Source organism: Chiloscyllium plagiosum, unplaced genomic scaffold (assembly GCF_037043375.1).
Source record: "Chiloscyllium plagiosum isolate Xiang-an unplaced genomic scaffold, Cpla_swu_hap1 HiC_scaffold_2, whole genome shotgun sequence".
In the NCBI taxonomy this organism is placed as follows: Eukaryota; Metazoa; Chordata; class Chondrichthyes; order Orectolobiformes; family Hemiscylliidae; genus Chiloscyllium; species Chiloscyllium plagiosum.
This window is the reverse complement of record NW_028270140.1, coordinates 128,873,097-128,894,487: the sequence shown is the minus strand read 5'-3', so window position 1 is coordinate 128,894,487 and position 21,391 is coordinate 128,873,097. Positions and strand designations below refer to the sequence as shown.

At 42.2% G+C, this 21,391-nt stretch overlaps 1 protein-coding gene across 2 annotated transcripts in view; it reads left to right on the top strand.

Moving 5' to 3' along the window:
* The window catches only part of snx25 (sorting nexin 25), a 230,848-nt gene that overhangs the window by 122,173 nt on the left and 87,284 nt on the right, over nucleotides 1-21,391 (top strand). For both annotated transcript variants that reach the window (XM_043705938.2, XM_043705929.2), the window contains exon 7: nucleotides 6,131-6,201. In XM_043705938.2, the coding sequence (XP_043561873.1) occupies nucleotides 6,131-6,201 (71 nt within the window). The remainder of the gene's footprint in view (nucleotides 1-6,130; nucleotides 6,202-21,391) is intronic.

The window sequence follows — 21,391 nt, the reverse complement described above, 5'->3', positions numbered from 1 at the left end:
AAATTAGGAAAGGGATGTTTCACAGTAGTCAAGCATGAAATAGTCATGCTAATGGAATAATACCTTTTGCAACATTCCAGACACTACCATTACCATCCCTGGATATATCTTGTTCCACTGGCAGGACAAGCTTGGCAGAGGTGGCAGCACAGTGGGGTGCAGTCAGGAAGAAGTTGCCATGTAGTTTTGTGGCACCAGGTCAAATATGCCATGAAGTCTTGGGTACAAGGTCCTGATTGCCATGCATGGATATTCCTGAGTTGATGAATCAATATTGTTCCATGTTGAACGCCACTTGCAGGGATAATTGAGATTAACAAGGATGTAGAATGTACTTTGGATGCGGAATTGTAATGTCCACCATCAGTGGCTTGACAGCATCACAGCTGATCAAGCTGTTTGAGATCTGTAGGACATATCTGCTATATAGGGCCTGCAGTGAGGGAACCAAAAAGAAGGGAAAAATGTACTTGACCTCATGCTTACCGTGCTTTGGAGTTGCCTGCAGCTGTTGTAGCTGTCCATGATAGTATCAATAGGAGAGACCACCCACAATCCTTGTGGAAACAAAGTCCCTCCTTGAAAGTAAGAATGCCTTTCATCCGTGTTGTGTGACGCTATCAATATGCTAAATGGGACAGTCTTCAAGCAGATCTGGCAACTCGAAACTGGGCATCCATGAGGCATCGTGGACTGTCAGTAACAGCTGAACCTCCAATGCAATCTGAACCCCATCGTTTGCCATATCCTTCATTCTGCCGTTATTGCTGAGCTACTGGTTCAGTGAAGATGGAGGCCGGCATGCTAGGGGCATGTGTTGCTGATGTGTTTATATAGTTGGAGAACTTCAGTTTGTGATTAGCAGTAATTTCAGGTTACCGCTGGTCAGGCATTCAATGATGATAAAGACGTGAAAGTTAAGGGGAGATGCTTTAGATTCTCCCTTGCTGGAGATGGTCATTATCTGATGTTTTCATCATACAAATATGATGTGCCACTTGTGACTCTTGTCTTATTCCTTGTTTGAGGAGTTACGTTGCACTGACCACCATCATGAAATATAGCTGAGGAGGAGTTACTTTCCTGGGTCTTTGTCCCAGTGTATTGGATTGACTGAGAGTAAATAATATTAGAAAACCTGGCGTGATCCTTTTACAAGGGCAGATGAGCTAACGTGACTGGACAGTGACTCAGGGACATTTTCCCCCCCCTCCTCACTTAATTGTAAAATGGATGTGGCTTTTTAAAAAATCTAATTGCATAAATGGAGTTTTCCTCAAAGTTGAACATATGGAACTGAAAATATAAATGAGAGATTCCTCTATTCAACAGAATGTCGTACGATTGGAATCTACCCAAGTATTCCTGCTGCAGCCGATGCAGTATCCTACTTGGAGAACACCGAAACACACTCAATGTTCTTTACGCGGTTTCTGTTCAAAAATCAAGTGATTCGTACCCGAGAACTCTGTGGTAAGCTAGAGAAGTGATTGCTGGGCCTCTTGCTGAGATATTTGTATCATTGATAGTCACAGGTGAGGTGCCGGAAGACTGGAGGTTGGCAAACGTGGTGCCACTGTTTAAGAAGGGTGGTAAAGACCAGCCAGGGAACTATAGACCGGTGAGCCTGACCTCGGTGGTGGGCATGTTGTTGGAGGGAATCCTGAGGGACAGGATGTACATTTATTTGGAAAGGCAAGGACTGATTCGGGATAGTCAACATGGCTTTGTGCGTGGGAAATCATGTCTCACAAACTTGATTGAGTTTTTTGAAGAAGTGACAAAGAAGATTGATGAGGGCAAAGCAGTAGATGTGATCTATATGGACTTCACTAAGGCATTCGACAAGTTTCCCCATGGGCGACCGTTTAGCAAGGTTAGATCTCATGGAATACAGGGCGAACCAGCCATTTGGATACAGAACTGGCTCAAAGGTAGAAGACAGAGGGTGGTGGTGGAGGGTTGTTTTTCAGACTGGAGGCTTGTGACCAGTGGAGTGCCACAAGGATTGGTGCTGGGTCCTCTACTTTTTGTCATTTCCATAAATGATTTGGCTGCGAGCATAAGAGGTACAGTTAGTAAGTTTGCAGGTGACCCCAAAATTGGAGGTGTAGTGGACAGCGAAGAGGGTTACCTCCGATTACAACAGGATCTTGACCAGATGGGCCAATGGGCTGAGAAGTGGCAGATGGAGTTTAATTCAGATAAATGCGAGGTGCTGCATTTTGGGAAAGCACATCTTAGCAGGACTTATACACTTAATGGTAAGGTCCTAGGGAGTGTTGCTGAACAAAGAGACCTTGGAGTGCAGATTCATAGTTCCTTGAAAATAGAGTCGCAGGTAGATAGGATAGTGAAGAAGGCGTTTGGTATGCTTTCCTTTATTGGTCAGAATATTGAGTACCGGAGTTCAGAGATCATGTTGCGGCTGTACAGGACATTGGTTAGGCTACTGTTGGAATATTGCGTGCAATTCTGGTCGTCTTCCTATCGGAAAGATGTTGTGAAACTTGAAATGGTTCAGAAAAGATTTACAAGAATGTTGCCAGGGTTGGAGGACTTGAGCTATAGGGAGAGGCTGAACAGGCTGGGGCTGTTTTCCCTGGAGCATCAGAGGCTGAGGTGTGACCTTATAGAGGTTTACAAAATTGAGGGGCATGGATAGGATAAATAGGCAAAGGCCGGGGAGTCCAGAACTAGAGGGCATAGGTTTAGGGTGAGAGGGGAAGGATATAAAACAGACCTCAGGGGCAACTTTTTCATGCAGAGGGTCGTAAGTATATGGAATGAGCTGCCAGAGGGAGTGGTGGAGGCTGGTACAGTTGCAACATTTAAGAGGCATTTGGATGGGTATATGAATAGGAAGGGTTTGGAGGGATATGGGCCGAGTGCTGGCAGGTGGGACTAGATTGGATTGGGATATCTGGTCAGCATGGACGGGTTGGACCGAAGGGTCTGTTTCCATGCTGTACATCTCTATGACTCTATGATTCTATGGTATAAAGGTTAACAAACATACAAGTAACATTTGGGAAAATCTCTTCCTTTATTATCAAAACCAAAGAAAGGCTCTCAAAAATTGGTATTTGATTTGAAATCTCCTAAATAAATAATTGAAACATCTTTGGTATAAACAGCCCAAAGACATACTATCAAAATGCTGATTTGAAATTATACAAAATTTCGAGATCTATGAGGCTACATACAATGCTCTCCATTTAGAAAAGTGCAACACTTGACAATTCTTCTCCATGGCAGACGTCTAAGGATTGGATCATAAAGTCACAGAGTGGAAACAGACTCTTCAGTCCAACTTGTCCATGCCGACCAGATATCTCAATCCAATCTAGTCACACCTGCCAGCACCTGGCCCATATCCCTCTAAACCCTTCCCATTCATATGCTGCGTATTAAATATTGCCGTTGTACTTGCCCCCACCACTTCCTCTGCAGCTCATTCCATACACATACCATCCTCTGCATGAAAACGTTGCCCCTTAGGTCTCTTCTATATCTTTTCCCTCTCACTGTAAACCTATGCCCTCTAGCTCTGGACTCGTCCACCCCAGGCAAAAGACTTTGTCTATTTATCCTATCCATGCCCAATCCCTTGGACCTTATCATTAAGTGTATAAGTCCTGGTAAGATTTGCGTTCCCAAAATGCAACAACTCACATTTATCTAAATTAAACTCCATCTGCCACTTCTCAGCCCATTGGCCCATCTGATCAAGATCCCGTTGTAATCTGAGGTAACCTCCTTTGCTGTTTGCTACTCCTCCAATTTTGGTGTCATCTGCAAACTTACTAACCATACCTCTTATGCTCACATCCAAATCATTTATATAAATGATGAAAAGTAGAGGACCCAGCACTGATCCTTGTGACACTCCACTGGTCACAAGCCTCCAGTTTGAAAAACAACCCTCCACCACCACCCTCTGTCTTCTACCTTTTGATCCAGTTCTGTATCCAAAAGGCTATTCCATGAGGTCTCATCTTGCTAACCAGTCTCCAGGGGGAACCTGGTCGAACGTCCATGTAGATCACATCTACCACTCTGCCCTCTTCAATCCTCTTTGTTAGTTCTTCAAAAAAACTCAATCAAGTTTGTGAGACATGATTTCCCATGCACAAAGCCATGTTGACTATCCCTAATCAGTCCCTTGTCTATCCAAATACATGTACATCCTGTCCCTCAGGATTCCCTCCAACAACTTTCCCACCACCGAGGTCAGGCTCACCGGTCTATAGTTCTCTGGCTTGTCCTTACCACCCTTAAACAATGGCACCATGTTAACCAACCTCCAGTTTTCCGGTACCTCACCTGTGACTATCGATGACACAAATATTTCAATAAGACGCCCAGCAATCACTTCCCTAGCTTCCCACAGAGTTCTGTGATACACCTGATCAGGTCCTGGGGATTTAGCCACTTTTATATGTTTGAAGACATCCAACACTTCCTCCTCTGTAACATGGACATTTTTTCAAGATGTCACCATCTATTTCCCTACAATCTATATCTTCCATGTCCATCTCCACAGTTAATACTGATGCAAAATACTCATTTAGTATCTGCCCCATCTCCCGCTCCATACAATGGGTGCTTTGCTGATCTTTGAGGGGCCCTATTCTCTCCCTAGTTACCGTTTTGTCCTTAATGTATCAGTAAAAACCCTTTGGATACTCCTTAACTGTATTTGCCAAAGCTATCTCATGTCCCTGTTTTGCCCTCCTGATTTCCCTCTTAAAGTATACTCCTACTGCCTTTACACTCTTCTAAGGATTCACTCAATCTCTCCTGTCTGTACCTGACATATGCTTCCTTCTTTTTCTTAGCCAAACCCTCAATTTCTTTAGTCATCCAGCATTCCCTATACCTACTAGCCATTTCTTTAAGTCTAACAAGAATATACTGTCTGTGGACTCTTGTTAACTCATTTCTGAAGGCTTCCCATTTTCCAGCCGTCCCTTTATCTGTGAACATCTGCCCCCAGTCAGCTTTTGAAAGTTCTTGTCTAATACCATCAAAATTGGCCTTTCTCCAACTTAGAACTTCAACTTTTCGATCTGGTCTATCCTTTTCCATCACTATTTTAAATCTATTAGAATTATGGTCGCCGGCCCCAAAGTGCTCCCCCACTGACACCTCAGTCACCTGCCCTGCCTTAATTTCCCAAGAGTAGGCCCAGTTTTGCACCTTCTCTGGTAGGTACATCCACATACTGAATCAGAAAATTTCCTAGTACACACTTCAATTTCTCCCCATCTAAACCCTTAACACTGTGGCAGTCCCGGTATACATTTGGAAAGTTAAAATCGCCTACCATAACCACCCTATTATTCTTACAGATGACTGCGATCTCCTTACAAATTTGCTTCTCAATTTTCTGTCTGAGTATTGGGGGTGTCTATAATACAATCCCAATAAGCTGATCATCCCTTTCTTATTTCTCAGTCGACCCAAATAACCTCTCCGGATGTATTTCTGGGAATATCCTCCCTCAGCACAGCTGTAATGCTATCCCTTATCAAAAACACCACTCCCCCTCCTCTCTTGCCTCTTTTTCTGTCCTTCCTGTAGCATTTGTTGTTAGGCTTTGTTGAGTAAGCTTTTAACGGTGGGAACGTGAGTGGAGAGATAATGGCTGAAGATTGTACCAGCAGTTGAAGTGCACGATACGTGGAGGGCCAGAATAAGAGAACAAAGATTGCAGTATGAAATGCAAGACAGCAATCTGTATGTACAGACTGATTTGAAAATGAACTTGAGTTTAATTTCAGTGCAAGGAGGAGTAGAAAGTGAGTCTAAGTGCAATCCTGAAACATGGGTAAATATAATAATATTACTTTAATCAAAGAGTGCATTATTGGCATGGGAAAGATTTAATAGGGACCTGAGGGACAGCTATTTCATGCAGGGGGTGGTGCTTGTATGGAATGAGCTGTCTTTAAAAGGCATCTAGATGGTTATGTGAATAGGAAAGGTTTAGAAGAATATGGGCCTAACACTGGCAAATGGGGGAGTTTAGGGATTCTGGTCAACATGGACTTGTTGGGCCAAAGGGTCTGTTTCCATGTTGTATGACCTTATGACTCTAATTCAAAATTTTCTCTCTCTCAAACAGGTATCAAATTGTCGTTGAAATAATTCAGGCAACTACAATCAGCAGCTTACCTCAGATGAAGAAACCAAAAGGTAAGCATCCTGCTTGGTTCCTTTCCAGTGCTTTCTGACCAATAATTAATTCACTACCTGCATAATCTCAACATTTAGTTGTAGTGTTCTTATTAATTTCTCATGCAGTATATGAGCTGGGGACCTTTTAATTTATGTGCAATGTAAGGGAACATCCTTACTGTGTAGTTAAGTCTTGCCATTACCCCAGACCTAGTTTATTGTTGTAAATCACTATCTTGAAGGTTGAAGGGTTATTACTAGACTTCCACAGACTACTCTGGCCTCTGGGTAGATTGTCCTAATGTTGGGTTATTTGTGTGTTTATCAGCCTATTTTGTTTGACACACCATCAGCAGTGAGACAGACAGTGCCCTTGGCTGTGAATATTGCAACAGAAGCAAACGAGTTAGTCATCAAAACTGAGATTCTTGTCTCGTCGTTTCTTATTTTTGGTTACTTGTCAAATAACTGGACTGACCTATTCTCATTTGAGTTTGCATTTAATAATTCAGCACCAAGCAGGTAGGGAATGAGTTGAATAGTTTTCCATATTTTCACTCCTGCATTCCACATAGATAACTCTGATTGAATTGAGTTCATTTTGTTCCCACTTCTTATTGAATTATAAATCTTGCCAAATACTGTCAGAAGGAAATTACAATTGACTTCAGCCACTGTAGTTTGAGAGTGGACTGTCAGTGTGAGAGTGGACTGTCAGTGTAAGAATTGATGTCAGGTAAACACTGTCTTTGTCTGCAAACTTGGCTAGAAACATTGACATTTGCTATTTGTTTCTGCTGTTTAAAGCTTAGGTCTTGGCAATCTTCTGGTAATGGTTTTGTGTAAAACATTTGTGGTATGAAGTTACTTGTTTGCTTGAAATTAGACCATTGATTATTAATGTTATTAATACAGACCATCCACTAGAATGATATTCTGCAGTACTCCACTGCCTAATAAGTCAAGTATTCATCCCCATTAGTTATTGCATGGCAAAGAGCACTGGAACTGTTAGCTTGTTTTTGAATGTGACGGGAGGGTTGAATGATAGATCTGTGCACCGGTCCTTGTATTTTGGTGTATTAGTGTAGATCATATTGAAAATTCCAAGAGTAGCTCCCCTCAATGTTCAACAATTTTATTCAGTAAACATTTTAATTGTGTAAGAAGGATTAGTTGCAGATTTGATCTCGTCTGTCCTCAGATTTCTAATCAACATCCTAATGCAGATCTGGTACGTTGGTGGAAAAATTTCTTCCCAGATGAAGAAGAGGAAGAATTGACGGAACTTCCCACTTTTGATCCCTATCTAGCAACTCCTGACTGAAGTACCTGGATGTGGACTAATTTGGGTTCAACTGTGATAGTCTCTGAAAATAGCTTTCCATCTCTGTGAAACCTCATACGGATGTATTGTGCACATTGAGCAGATTATTGCACCACACAGTGAGCGCATATTCTCTAAGTCTTTCACAAAAGAATGGGACAAGTTCCAGAGATGGGCAAATGTTATCCATTTTTTAAAATTATTTGGAATTAGAAGGATTTGTGGGTCACCATCATCTTTTGAAGACTTTGCACGGTTCCCCTTGGAGGGCAGAGAATAATTCCCAAAATTTGACAAGTTCGGTCAAAAATTGGGTTGTTGCTAGGAGATAGAGGATGGTGGTAGACGCTTAGTTTGTGACTGGGCTCATGTCCTGTTGTGTACCACGGCGATCACTGCTTAGGTCCTTTTTGTTTGTGATATATGTAAACCAATATAATTGAGAATGTGAGGGATAGATGATTAAATTTGTGGATGACATGAAGATTGGCTGGCTGAATAATAGTGAAGAAGATGATCTTAGGTCACAGGAAATACGTATGTGTTGATTAGATAGAATGTAACCCTGAAAACTGAGAGGTGATGTCTTTTGAAAGAAATAACGAGAATGAATGGCAGGACACTAGGAAGCTCAGAGGAGCAGAGCGATCCTAGGGTACCTGCCCACAGATCCCTGAAGGTGACGTGATACATTAATACAGGACACTAGTCTTTATCAGTTCTGGCATGGATTATAAGAGTAAGAAGGTAATGTTGGAGCTATGCAAAGGTTAGGCCACCACTGAAGTATTGTCTATAGTTCTGGTCACCACACTATGGGAAACATGTGATTGCAGTTGAAGTGGTGTGGAGGAGATTCACCAAGATGTTGTCTGTGATGGAGCATTTTTGGTATGAAGAGAGGCTGGACACGTGTGGGTTGTTTGTAAAGCAGAGTAGGCTGAGGGGCTCCTGATTGAGAGGCATAATATTACGAGGGACATGGATAGAGTGGGTTGGAAGAAGCTATTCCCCTTAGTTGAAGGGTCTGTCATGAAAATGCTTAATTTTGAGATTAATGGCAGGAGGTTTTGAGGGGATTTGAGGAAAATATTTTTCACTCCAATAGTTTGTGGAGAATCTGTTATGCATTGCGTGGGAAGGTTGGAGAGGCAGAAAACCTCGCCATCTTTATAATGTGTATGGATAAATATTCAAGATGTCAAGATACTATGGGCTGAGTCCTGGAAACTGGGATTAGTCTAGATAGTTTGGCGGAGACTTAGTGAGCCGAAGACATCTTCAGTGCTGTCTGACTTTTGGATTATTACTCTGAAATAAACAGGATTTTTTTTTTTGGAACATGTGAAAGATGCTTGCAAAAGGTTTGAAGTCAGTGAATCTGAGACAAATCTAATGGGGAAATGAGGTGATTTTATGTCAGATTTTAATTTGGTTTTGATAATATTGCTTTGTTAGCTGCAACAATCCTGAAATCAGTAGTTGGTTAGTTGGACATTAGTTGAGTTAGAATCTTTCTTTCTCTTTGCAGTCTTTATTAAAAATATTTTTTATTCAATCATAGATTCTGTGTTGCAGACTAGGCCACTATGTGTTTGTCCCTAATTGCCCAGAGGGCATTTAAGAGTCAAATACATTGTTGTAGGTCTGGAGTCACATGTAGGCCCCTTACTGGAAGGCTTGAATGTCCGATTCCCTGCTGATTGCTTGATTCTCAGTTCAGTTACAAGCTGGCACTTCAAAATCTAGAAACACAGAAGCAGGAGTGGGCCATTTAAGTAATGGGTAATCATCGAACTGAGGACTGTTGTTCCTGCTTTATCCCCATACCCTTTGCTCCCTTTAGCCCTAAGAACTACATCTAACTCCTTGAAAGTATTCAGTGTTTTGGCCTCAGTGCTTTCTGTGGCAGAGAATTCCACAGGCTGGCCATTCTCTGGGTGAAGATGTTTCCCCTCATCATAGTCCTAAATGGCCTATCCTGTATCCTTAAACTCTGCACTCTCATTCTGGACTCCTCTGTCATGAGGAACATCCTTTCTGCATTTACTCTATCTAGTTCAGTTAAAATGGTGTGTGTGTGTGAGAGAGACCACCCCAGCCAACTCCAATAATTGTGATCTCTGATTAAGTTTTGTTCATATGTCAGTTCTGCCATCCCAGGAATCTCTCCGGTAAACTTCTGTTGCATTGCATTCATGGTGAGAACATCTTTCCTCATAAAGAGACCAAAACTCTACACAGTGTTCCAGCTATTGTCTCAACAAGGCCCTGTATGATTACAGTAAGACCTCCTTGTTCCTGTACTCAGATCTTTTTTGCTGTGAAGGCCAAAATGCCATTTGTTGTCTTCACTGTCTGCTGCACTTGCATACTTTTTAGTGACTGGTGCTCAAAAACACCCAGATCTATTCAGTAATAATCTGCCTCCCAGATTTTGCTACATAATTGCATAAGCTCACATTTCAACCAATTTAATCAAGTTGACAACACAAATGCCAGGCTATGACCGTCACCAATAAGAGACAATCTAACTCCTGCCCCTTGGCATTCAATGGTGTTACCATCACTGAATGTCCTATTATCAACATCCTGGGGGTTATCATTGACCAGAAACTCAACTGGACTCACCACATAAACACATTGGCTACAAGAGCAGGTCGGGCTAGGAATACTGTGGTGTGTAACACATCTCCTCACTCCCTAAAGCCTGTTCACCATCTACAACTCACAAGTTAGGAGTCTGATGGAATATTCCCCACTTGCCTGGATGAGTGCAGCCCCAACAACATTTCAAGAAGCTTGACACCATCCAGGACCAAGCAGCCTGCTTGTTTGGCACTACTTCCACTTGCATCCATGCCCTCCACCACTCTCACCCAGTAGCAGTAATGTGTACTATCTACAAAATGAACTGTAGAAATTCGCCAAAGATTTTCAGATGGCAGCTTACAAACTCATGAGCACTTCCATCCAGAAGGATAAGGAGCACCACTACCTTCAAGTTCTTCTCTGAGCCACTCAACATTCTGACTTGGAAATATATCACTGTTCCTTCACTGTCGCTGGGTCAAAATCCTGGAATTCCTTCCCTAGTGGCATTGTGGGTCAACCCACAATTATGGGACTGCAGTGGTACAAGAAGGCAGCTCACCACCACCTTCTCAAGGGTAACTAGGAACAGGCAATAAATGTTGGCCAGCCAACGACACCCACATCCCACAATAAAAATTTGTTAATTTTTTTTTAATCAAAGTCACCTGGTGCCGACGCATACCACAGAAGTGTCAAAATCCAACTTCCAGAAAAATTGTATGATCTTGTATGAGCATTAAGTGACCACACAGTATATCATTAACAAATGACTCAAGCTGAAGAGTGTATTTGCAGATAGCTTCCTATGACAAACTAACTACGCAGCTTATTTATTTTTAGAAAAGAGTTAGATATTGTACTTTGAGCTCCCATAATAGATCAGTATGATCCAGCTCAAAGTTTGCTGGTAGCAGTTTGGTAGGAGCACTGATACTAGTTTTCAATGTCACAAGACCGTAGACCATATGTTGCTGATGTGCAGAGTCCATTTCAGAAGATTTGCTTGGAATAGTGCATAGCCAATTTTGATAACCTAACCACAGAATGAATCACAATGAACATGCTGGAATAATATGCTGAAATATCGTCTCGTTCTCGATTGTGATATTGAATAAGAATTCACCTCCTCAAAAACAGGTCTGTGTCTTTTTTATATGCCAACAGCTCTTATGTTATTACCTCTTTGTTACCTCTTGGTAGCTTTAAAATCAGATCAGCATAAGCCCATCAAATGGCAGAACAAGGATAGAATGGCTTACTCCTGCTCCTGATTTGTATGCTTGTATGTTCCTACCTATAAAGACTGCTAATATTGGTGAGGTTAAAGTATAGTCTTTAGTTTTGTTTATTTTTCCTATTTCTAATTAATTATTTGCAACTTGTTCTTCATCAGCGATATTGTGAAAGTCAAGTCTCAATTCGTATTTTCCGTTCATCTCATTGCATCAGGAAAGTGAAGCCACGTGAGCTGTTATCCCTAATCAACTCTGATTTGACTTTACAAATAACACCACGTGCATGTTTCTTAAAAAAAGATCACTGATTTGAGGCTGGGTAGCATCGCATGGAAACTCTAAATGAGCTGTGGCATATTTCAGTTACTCTAGCTGATGTCTCTTCGCGCTGCCTCACTCCACTGAATATTTCAGCTAATATCCTAAGTGTCCCTGATGACTAATACATAGTACTCCCCATATAAAGCATGACTATAGCCTGATTTTCAAAGTTAAGCAACTGTACTGCAATGCCAAAAAGCCAATGTTTGACTCAACTCTCACAGACTGCATCATAGTATGTACTAAAATCAGTTCTTCTGAGATGAATACATTATAAACAGGAACTACAATTACAATTACCACGTGACTGTGTAATACCAGGCTTTCTGTCCAGACTGTCTACTGTTTGAGGATATTAGGACAGAGCTGGTTAAAACGAATTTGGAAATTAGCTTAAGTAAGGTCAGTGGAGGGTCAATGGCAGTGATTCAATGAAGTATTTCCTATCACTTAGTGGAGATACATCTGATCCCTCCAGTCTCTCACTGGAATGTATCATCTGTGGCTACTTAAGGAGGCTAAAGATTGAAAGCAACTATGTACAACTTCACAAACGTGGCACTAAGGTTAGTGACAGGTTAGAAGATTGGGCAGAATATCAAAGAAAACAGCGAACAAAATGTCTTTTTTTTTTAAAAAAAAGGAGAAAATAAAGCAGGAGGAAAAGCTAGCTAAAAATATAAAACAGATGTAAAATTTCTGCAGACATTTAAAAAGGTAAAGAGTAAGCAAAGTGAATATTCACCTTCTAGAAAGAGAATGAGTATCTGGGGAATTAGTGAAAATTAAATCAGTCAGGTATTTTAAATCTGGCTAATGAAACTTTTTTAGCACCTTCCTCAGAATCACAACTTTTGTAATACGGGGAAGATTCTTTTTGGATAGTGGGGTTTCTTACCTCATCACCCAAAGATTCAGTAGAGAATATATTCTTGCATAATCACTGCCACACCAGAGCTATTTAAAGTTCCAGAGAGTATTAATTAGGAGGACTTTGGCCCCTCACCTGGAGAGAAATCCTTGAGTGCTCTTGGCAGTTTTGTAATCCCCTTCCCATAATGGCCAGGACTGAGATTACAAACTGCCCCCAGATTCTAAGGCCCACAGTCCAGGATCAGATTAATGTGGGAAGGAGCTATTGTTTGTGGCTTTCACAACAAGGAGCAGACGGGAGACCTGAGAGGTGTTGGTAGCATGAAGGGTTTGTGTGTGTCTGGGGCAGATGGTGATGAGAGGCCATGGGAGGGTAGATTTGCATGGGTTGTTGTGAGAGCACATGATGTGGAAAAGCATCCCTAGAGTATAATGGCCCTTGCTGCCAGAGGCCTGAACGCAATGATTTGGGTCTGCTGCAGTGATCCTAGCATGGCTCAGCACAGGCTTGAAGAATGGCATCTCGTTTTCTGTTTGGAGACCCTGTAGCCCAGTCATGATATGGGCTCCTTTCACCCTCTTACGGTCTCCATTAGCAGCTTCTCTCCATCCCTGGCTCAATATAATCTGCCCCTTTGTCTGCCTCTTGTCTTTATGTCTCTCTCTGAGCTCCATCTCCCCCCCTCTGGTCACTGCTGTATGCATCCTTCCTCCTCCACCCTCTGCCTTCAGTGTATGTGCCACCTTTTCCTAGATACCGCTAGTTCTGAAGAAGGGTCACTAGACCCGAAGTGTTAACTCTGCTTTCCTTTCTCAAATGTGACCAGATCTGAGTTTCTCCAGTAATTTCTGTTTCTGAGTAAAGTGCCCTGCCATTAAAACTCAACTCGGCCAAATATTGATAATGACCACCGCTATCAAGACAATAACTTCCCTCTCCATTTCAGTTTTTGTTCTTGGGTTGTGAACCTTTCTAATCAGGTCAGTATTTATTAAACATCCCTAATTACATTAGAGAATTTTTCTTTCATTCATTCATTGGCTTCACAGCATCGAGCTAGGCCAGCATTTATTTCTAATCTCTAAATTCCCAGAGGACTGTTAAGAGGCATTGCTGTGGGCCTGGAGTCAGATGTAGGCCAAACCAGGTAAGGGCTGAAAAATGTGTTGCTGGAAAAGCGCAGCAGGTCAGGCAGCATCCAAGGAGCAGGAGAATCGACATTTCGGGCATAAGCCCTTCTTCAGGAATGAGGAGGGTGTGCCAAGCAGGCTAAGATAAAAGGTAGGGAGGAGGGACTTGGGGGAGGGCCGTTGGGAATGTGATAGGTGGAAGGAGGTTAAGGTGAGGGTGATAGGCCAGAGAGGGGATGGGGAAGAAGATTGCAGATCAAGAAGGCGGTGCTGAGTCTGAGGGTTGGGACTGAGATAAGGTGGCGGGGAGGGGAAATGAGGAAGCTGGAGAAATCTGCATTCATCCCTTGTGGTTAGAGGGTTCCTAGGCGGAAGATGAGGCGCTCTTCCTCCAGGCGTCGTGTTGCCATGGTCTGGCGATGGAGGAGGCTAAGGACCTGCATGTCCTTGTGGAGTGGGAGGGGGAGTTAGTGTTCAGCCACAGGGCGGTTGGGATGGTTGGTGCGGGTGTCCCAGAGGTGTTCTCTGAAACATTCCACAAGTAAGCGGCCTGTCTCCCCAATGTAGCGGAGGCCACATCGGGTGCAGCGGATGCAGTAAATGATGTGTGTGGAGGTGCAGGTGAATTTGTGACGGATGTGGAAGGATCCCTTGGGGCCTTGGAGGGGGGGGGGGGGGGGGAGTTGTGGGCACAAGTTTTGCATTTCTTGCGGTTGCAGGGGAAAATGCTGGGAGTGGAGGTTGGGTTGGTGGGGGGTGTGGACCTGACGAGGGAGTCGCAGAGGGAGTGGTCTTTCCGGACGCTGATATGGGAGGGGAGGGAAATATATCCTTGGTGGTGGGGTCTGTTTGGAGGTGGCGGAAATGACGAAGGATGATACGGTGTATCTGGAGGTTGGTGGGGTGGTAGGTGAGGACCAGTGGGGTTCTGTCCTGGTGGCAGGGTTCAGGGGCAGAGCTCAAGGACAGAGGAGCGGGAAGTGGAGGAGATGTGGTAGAGAGCGTCGTCAACCACATCTGAGGGGAAATTGCGGTCTTTGAAGAAGGAGGCCATCTGAGTTGTTCAGTATTGGAATTGGTCCTCCTGGGAGCAGATGCGGCGGATGCGAAGGAATTGAGAATATGGGATGGTGTTTTTACAGGGGGCAGGATGGGAGGAGGTGTAATCTAGGTAGCTGTGGGAGTCGGTCGGCATATAGTGAATGTCCGTGTTGAGTCGGTTGCCCGAGATAGAAATGGAGAGGTCTAGGAAGGGGAGGGAGGAGTCTGAGACTTTCCAGGTAAATTTGAGGTTGGCTTGGAAGGTGTTAGTAAAGTGGATGAACTGTTCAACCTCCTCGTGGGAGGTTATAGATCCCCCATCCATTCTCCTCATTATCTCCTATTAAGACAATCTTTTCATCCCAGGAATCAATATGGTGAACTTTGGTTGCACCCTCTGAGGCAAATATTTCCACTTTTTGGGAAGGAGACCAGAATTATTTACATGCATCAGGTGTAGTTTCATCAAATGTTTGTACAGTCTAGCAAAGCTTCCTTCTTCTCTTGCTTTGGCCCTCGCAACTGTTCTTGTAAAAGAAAAAGCTTGTCACAAGATTGAAGCCCAGTCAGCACATCTAACAAAGGACCCATTGCTTTCTTTTTGGTGTCTGTCTGACCTAGATTAGATTAGATTCCCTACAGTGTGGAAACAGGCCATTTGGCCCAACAAGCCCACACCAACCCTTTGAAGAGTAACCCACCCAGACCCATTTCCCTCTGACTAATGCACCTAAGACTGTGGGCAATTTCTCATGGCCAATTCACCTGACCTGCACATCTTTGAACTGTGGGAGGAAACCCATGCAGATACAGAGAACGTGCAAATTCCACACAGACAGTCGCCTGAGGCTGGAATTGAACCTGGGTCCCTGGCACTGTGAGGCAGCAGTGCTAACCACTGAGCCACCGTGACCTACTTGGAGCACCAAAAAGGAAGAAAAAGTCTGCATTGTAAAAATATGTTTTTCAATCTCTGAACATTTCACAGCATTTTACAGCCAATGTCGATGTTTCGCTATTATACAGTAGGAAACCGGAAACCCCATTTTTCACAAGTTGAAGTTCAAGCCTGATTCAGTTGAGGGAGCAGATCGGACTTCGGGTTGATGTAGCCAGTGATAACGCAGCACTTATTCCTAGTGTACCAACGATTATTAGATTACAGTCAAATTTTGGGATTGGAACAAGAACCCATAGCCTTTGGGCCTGGAGGTGAGTGTGCCATTTTGAGTCAGAGCAGATACCCAAGTTAAAGTCAAAAATTAAAACAGGAAATGCTGGAGAGATTCGGTAGGTTTGGCAGCCTCTATGGAGAGAGACACAGAGTTAATGTTTTGAGTCCAAAACTCTTGAGTTCTGAAGAGGAGACTTGAACCATGACTTGGACTTGAAATTTTAACTTTCTTTTCCTTTTTCTGCTGATGCTACTTAATGTGCTAAGTTTCTCCAGCAACTTCTGTTTTTATTTCAGATTTCCAACATCTGTTGTATTTTACCTTTATTAAAGTCAACAGCTATGTGAAGGAGCAGAGCCTAGTTATGTTCCATCTGTCAGATAATTTTAATCTCCTGCTTTCCCACGTGCACAGGGTTGAAGTGAACAAACCCAGACATGAACAGTTTGCCAGCAGTGCAGCATTTCATCAGGATACAGGGTTACACATTGTCAGAGAAAAGTTAAATCTTTCCCATCAAACTTGGGTTTGAAATCCAGGGTAGAGGACTTTTGCACAGTACCAAATGTGAGTACTGCATCTTCCGTTCAAAATACCTAATAAACATGCAATCGATAAGTAAATGAAATGGGAACCCACTTAGGTAATGGAATAAGCACTGTGCTGCAAGCATTATACTTGAGCACTGTTACAAACAATGATTCAGAACTTGATTTGGTCTGATTTATCAAATCAGATCATTAAATCCATTTTAGTGGAGCACTTGGTAAATCTATCTTATTTCACCCATAATTTTTCTTCAGTTATTTGGCGTACAGTACTTTTTGAATTGCATATAATCGCCCATAACACTTGAACTCTGTCCGATTTCCCCTGACACTTTTTTGCCCCTGCTGAATCTATTATTTTCTTTGCATCCACCCTTGCCCTCCTTCCTCATTACAGCCTCCAACCCTTACCCCAATCCCCTTGGCATCCTTCTCTCCTGCCCTTAAATTCTTATCCAGTCTCTTTCTTCCTTACATCCCTTTGCATCTTATTCTTTCATACACTTCAGTTTGAGCCTCTTTTCCCTAGCTTCATTGGAGTCTTAGTTTTTCGCTGTCTTCTCATAATCTGCCTCTTCCTTCCACTCTTTCCCCCCCCCCACCCCCTCCTCCAAACTCTCAAAATGGCCTAAAAGCTCTTGAGCAAAAGACTTCCTCACTGTTTCTCCTCTGGTTCTGTCCATTCCACTTCATTTGGTTACTCTTCCTATCACTGAATTTCCCCGCGTATGTTGGGGTTTTTAGTGAATTTTCCTGCCACTCCTGTGAATTAAACACTGTAGTACACCTGCATCCCTCTATCTCAGCGTTAGAGTTAAAGTAACATTTTTACCGCATGGGAAAAGCCCAGTGTGTTGTGTGGTATTCTTCAGACTGTAGGTTATTTTTGAGAAAGTGACCGCTCTTCCTACAATGAATATGTTATTGATGCATGACTGGACAGTTATGTTTTTGCTGATGAGGTTTTCACTATGATAAGATACTGTAGCATTAGATTGCTTAGGATTTTACAATGTTGTGTGTCGCATGGTGTATTGCAGAAGTGTTATAGTGCCGAAGGAAGCTATTCAGCACATCTGTATAACCTCTTCAAATAAGCATCATTTTCCAGAGCTAAACCCATGCCTTTTCCACGTAGCTTTGCACATTACTTCAATCCAGATCATCCAGTGCCCTCTTGAATGTTGCATTTGAACCAACATCCTCTGCACTTCGAGCCAGTGCATTTTTTCAGATGAGAAGCTTGTGTCTTCTAGTAAAATGGTTTATTGTGCTTTTAGTAGTCAATACATTGTAGAATTCTGCTGTTCAAGGTGCTGCGTTTAATATAAAACTTGGGTTTCCTTTACAACATGACATCTTCAGAGAGATGGATTAATATATTCCTTTTCTGAGATGGGTGATAGATTTCTAAATGATATGTGGGTATAAACATTTTCAGAATGGCATCAGTCAATACAATGATTTTGTGACTGCATAAAGTGGCTGTCATTGACATTTTTGCTTCTGATTTGATGCCATGTGATCAGATTAACACACTACTTATTCATTTTTAGTTTCCTCCTCCTTAAAATCAGTAAAAATTATATAGCCTCTCCATTGTTCAATAAAACCTGACAAATTATAGTAATAAGATTTAAGCTAATTTTACTGCTAGGGCTCTGAAACTGCAAAGGCAAATAAATGATTTTGCTGTTGATTTCTTTTTTTCCATCTACTAACTTTTTAAGCCTATTACTGACAAAATTTCTTCATTTGCTTTGTCAGAGTTATGTGTGTTTGTTTTTTCACTGGCCAGGCAAAAGTTTATTTTCAATCCACTTATCATCGAGTAAATAACTTGAATTCTTGAATTATCTTAATTCTGTTTACAACCTAACATTTGGAGTGGTAAACATTTTTCTTTTCAGAATGGAATTTGCTTTGGTTGTCCAACCACCTTTTGCAGGTTCACTGTTCGAATTTATTCCCAGGTTGCTTTTGGGCTTTTACTGCATTCTGTTTTAAAGGCTTGTTACCCCTATTACTCAGTTTCTGGCTTTATTTACCTGCACAGACTGTGTGTTCATGTTTCCATCATAGCAGCTGTTCAGCTCTGTGGCTTTTCTGGCTGTTATCCGGTCCTAAAAGATTTTGTAAAAAGTGTCTTTTTTTAAAAAAATTCTCCAAACAGTTTCCATTCTGTTTCTTAATCTTCATTGCTACCACTATTTTCCAGGCAGTGGATCCCATTGCTGCCACCACCTTTTGTTGTGTGGTTTTATGCCTACATCCAAGAATTTGAGTTTAAGACAAACTGGTTGAGGAGAAGGAAAGGTCAAGAACTGTCTTCAGGTTTAGGCTTCTTTCTAGCACTTTGTATATCTATGAAGACAAATACTACAATACATTGTATTCAAAGACATAGCAGGCTCTAATCTTACTGTTACAATATTGAAAGACTATTCGATAAACTCTCCCATTTAATGCTAGCTGGACTACTGCACAAGCTCCTATCTACCCGTTTCTAACATTCCCACTTCAGTTGTCAGCCTTGTTCTCCATGTATTTCTCTCTTTCCTCCTTAATTCTATTCACGTTGCTATTTGTGCCCAGTAAAGAGTAACTCCATGGCATCGTAAGATTGTGCAAGGGCTTTAAGATCCTGGAACAATTTCCAATTGGGATACTTAAACTTGGAGGGCATAAGTGGTAAGTTAGCATTACTAAATAGAATAAAGAATTTGGGAGGAACTTCTTGATTAAGAGTGGTTAGAATATGAAATTTGTCACCATGTGAAACTATTGAGGGGATGCTTAATATCAAAAGCTTCCTGAAAATTCAAATGTACCACATCCAAGGGTTCTCCTTTAACTATTCTATTAATTACATTCTCAAAAATCTCGTAATCTTGTTAAACATGATTTGCTTTCAATAAACCCATGTTGGTTTTGTCCAATCTGTTAGTGCTGTCCAAGTGTTCCATCATCATGTCTTTTATAATTTATAAATTCTATATTCTGAATCTATAATTAGGGGGACAGATAATATCCTATGCAAGCAGGATTGGTAGTCCCGTATGGTGTGTTGCCTGCCTGGTGCCAGGGTGAAGGACATCTCCGATCAGCTTGAAAGGATATTGGAGTGGGAGGGGGAGGATCCAGTTGTTGTGGTCCAAGTTGGGACTAATAACATAGGCAAAGCTAGGGTGCAGGACCTGTTTGGGGATTATCAAGCACTAGGAAGGAAATTGAAGTACAGGTCCTCAAGGGTCATAATCTCTGGATTACTGCCCGAGCCACGTGCCAATTGGCATAAGGATAAGAAAGTTAGGGAGGTAAACACATGGCTAAGGGATTGGTGTGGGAAAGAGGGATTCCATTTCATGGAGCATTGGCATCTGTTTCAGAACTGGGGGATCTGTACTGTTAGGACGGTCTCTACCTGAACCGATCTGGAACCAGTGTTCTAGCAAAAAGGATAAATAGGGTGGTCACTAGGACTTTAAACTTCTGAGTCGGGGGAAAGGGAAAGCGAAAGAGACAGGGAGTAGGGAGTTAAATGGAAAGATAAGTAGCAGGATAGCATGTGTGTAGGCGGGTTTAAGCTCCAGGCAGAATAGGAATGCATGATAACTTAGGACATCTTACAATTTCCAATATCTCCAATAATAAGAAAGTTTAACATTAAGACACTTTACCCGAATGCTCGTAGTATTCGTGACAAAGTAGATGAATTAACAGTGCAAATCATTGCGAATGATTATGATGTGGTAGGTATCACAGAGTCGTGATTGCATGGGGGTTCAGGACTGGCAGTTAAACATCCAAGGACTTACAACTTATCGAAAAGACAGGGAGGTGGGCAGAGGGGGTGGGGATTGCCTTGTTAGTTAAGAATGAAATTAAATCTATGGCACTGAATGACATAGGGTCAGATGATATGGAGTCTGTGTGGGTGGAGTTGAGGAACTACAAAGGCAAAAAACCGGAATGGGAATTATGTACAGACCTCTCAACAATGGTCAGGACCAGGGGCGCAAGATATACTGGGAAATAGATATGTTATGTCAGAAAGGCAAGGTCACGGTGATCATAGGGGACTTCAGTATGCAGGTGGACTGGGTGAATGATGTTGCTGGTGGATCCAAAGAAAGGAAATTCATGGAATGCTTACAGGATGGCTTTTTGGAACAGCTTGTGATGGAGTCCACAAGGGAACAGGTTATTCTGGACTTAGTGTTATGTAATGAGCCAGACGTTATAAAAGATCTTAAAATGGTAGAGTTCAGTCTGCAGTTTGAAAGACAGAAGACAAAATTGGATGGAATTGTGTTGCAGTTAAATAAAGGTAATTACAGGGGCATGAGATAGGAACTGATGAAAATCAACTGGAAGCAGAACCGAGCGGGGAAAACCGTAGAGCAACAATGGCAGGGGTTTCTGGGTGTAGTTGAGGACACAGTACAGAGGTTCATCCCAAAGAAAAGAGAGATTATCCAGGGGTGGAATTAGACAGCCATGGCTGACAAAGGAAGTCAGGAAATGTAAAGAAAAAGAGAGAGCCTATAAAGTGGCCAAGAACACTGGGAAATCAGAAGATTGGGAATACTACAAAGAGAAATAAGGAAGGAGAGGATCAAATATGAAGGTAGGCTAGTCAGTAGTATTAGAAATGATAGTAAAAGTTTCTTTCAATACATTAGAAACAATCAAGAGGCAAAAGTAGACATTGGGCCCCTCCAGATTGATGCTGGAAGGCTAGTGATGGGAGATAAAGAAATAGCTGAAGAACTTAATAGATACTTTGTGTCAGTCTTTGCAGTGGAAAACATGAGTAATATTCCAACAATTAAGAAGAGTCTGGGGGCAGAGTTGAGCATGGTAGCCATTAAAAAAGAGAGAGTGTTAGAAAAGCTAAAAGGTCTAAAAATTGATAAATCTCCTGGCCCCAATGAGCTACCATCCTAGAGTTCTGAGGGA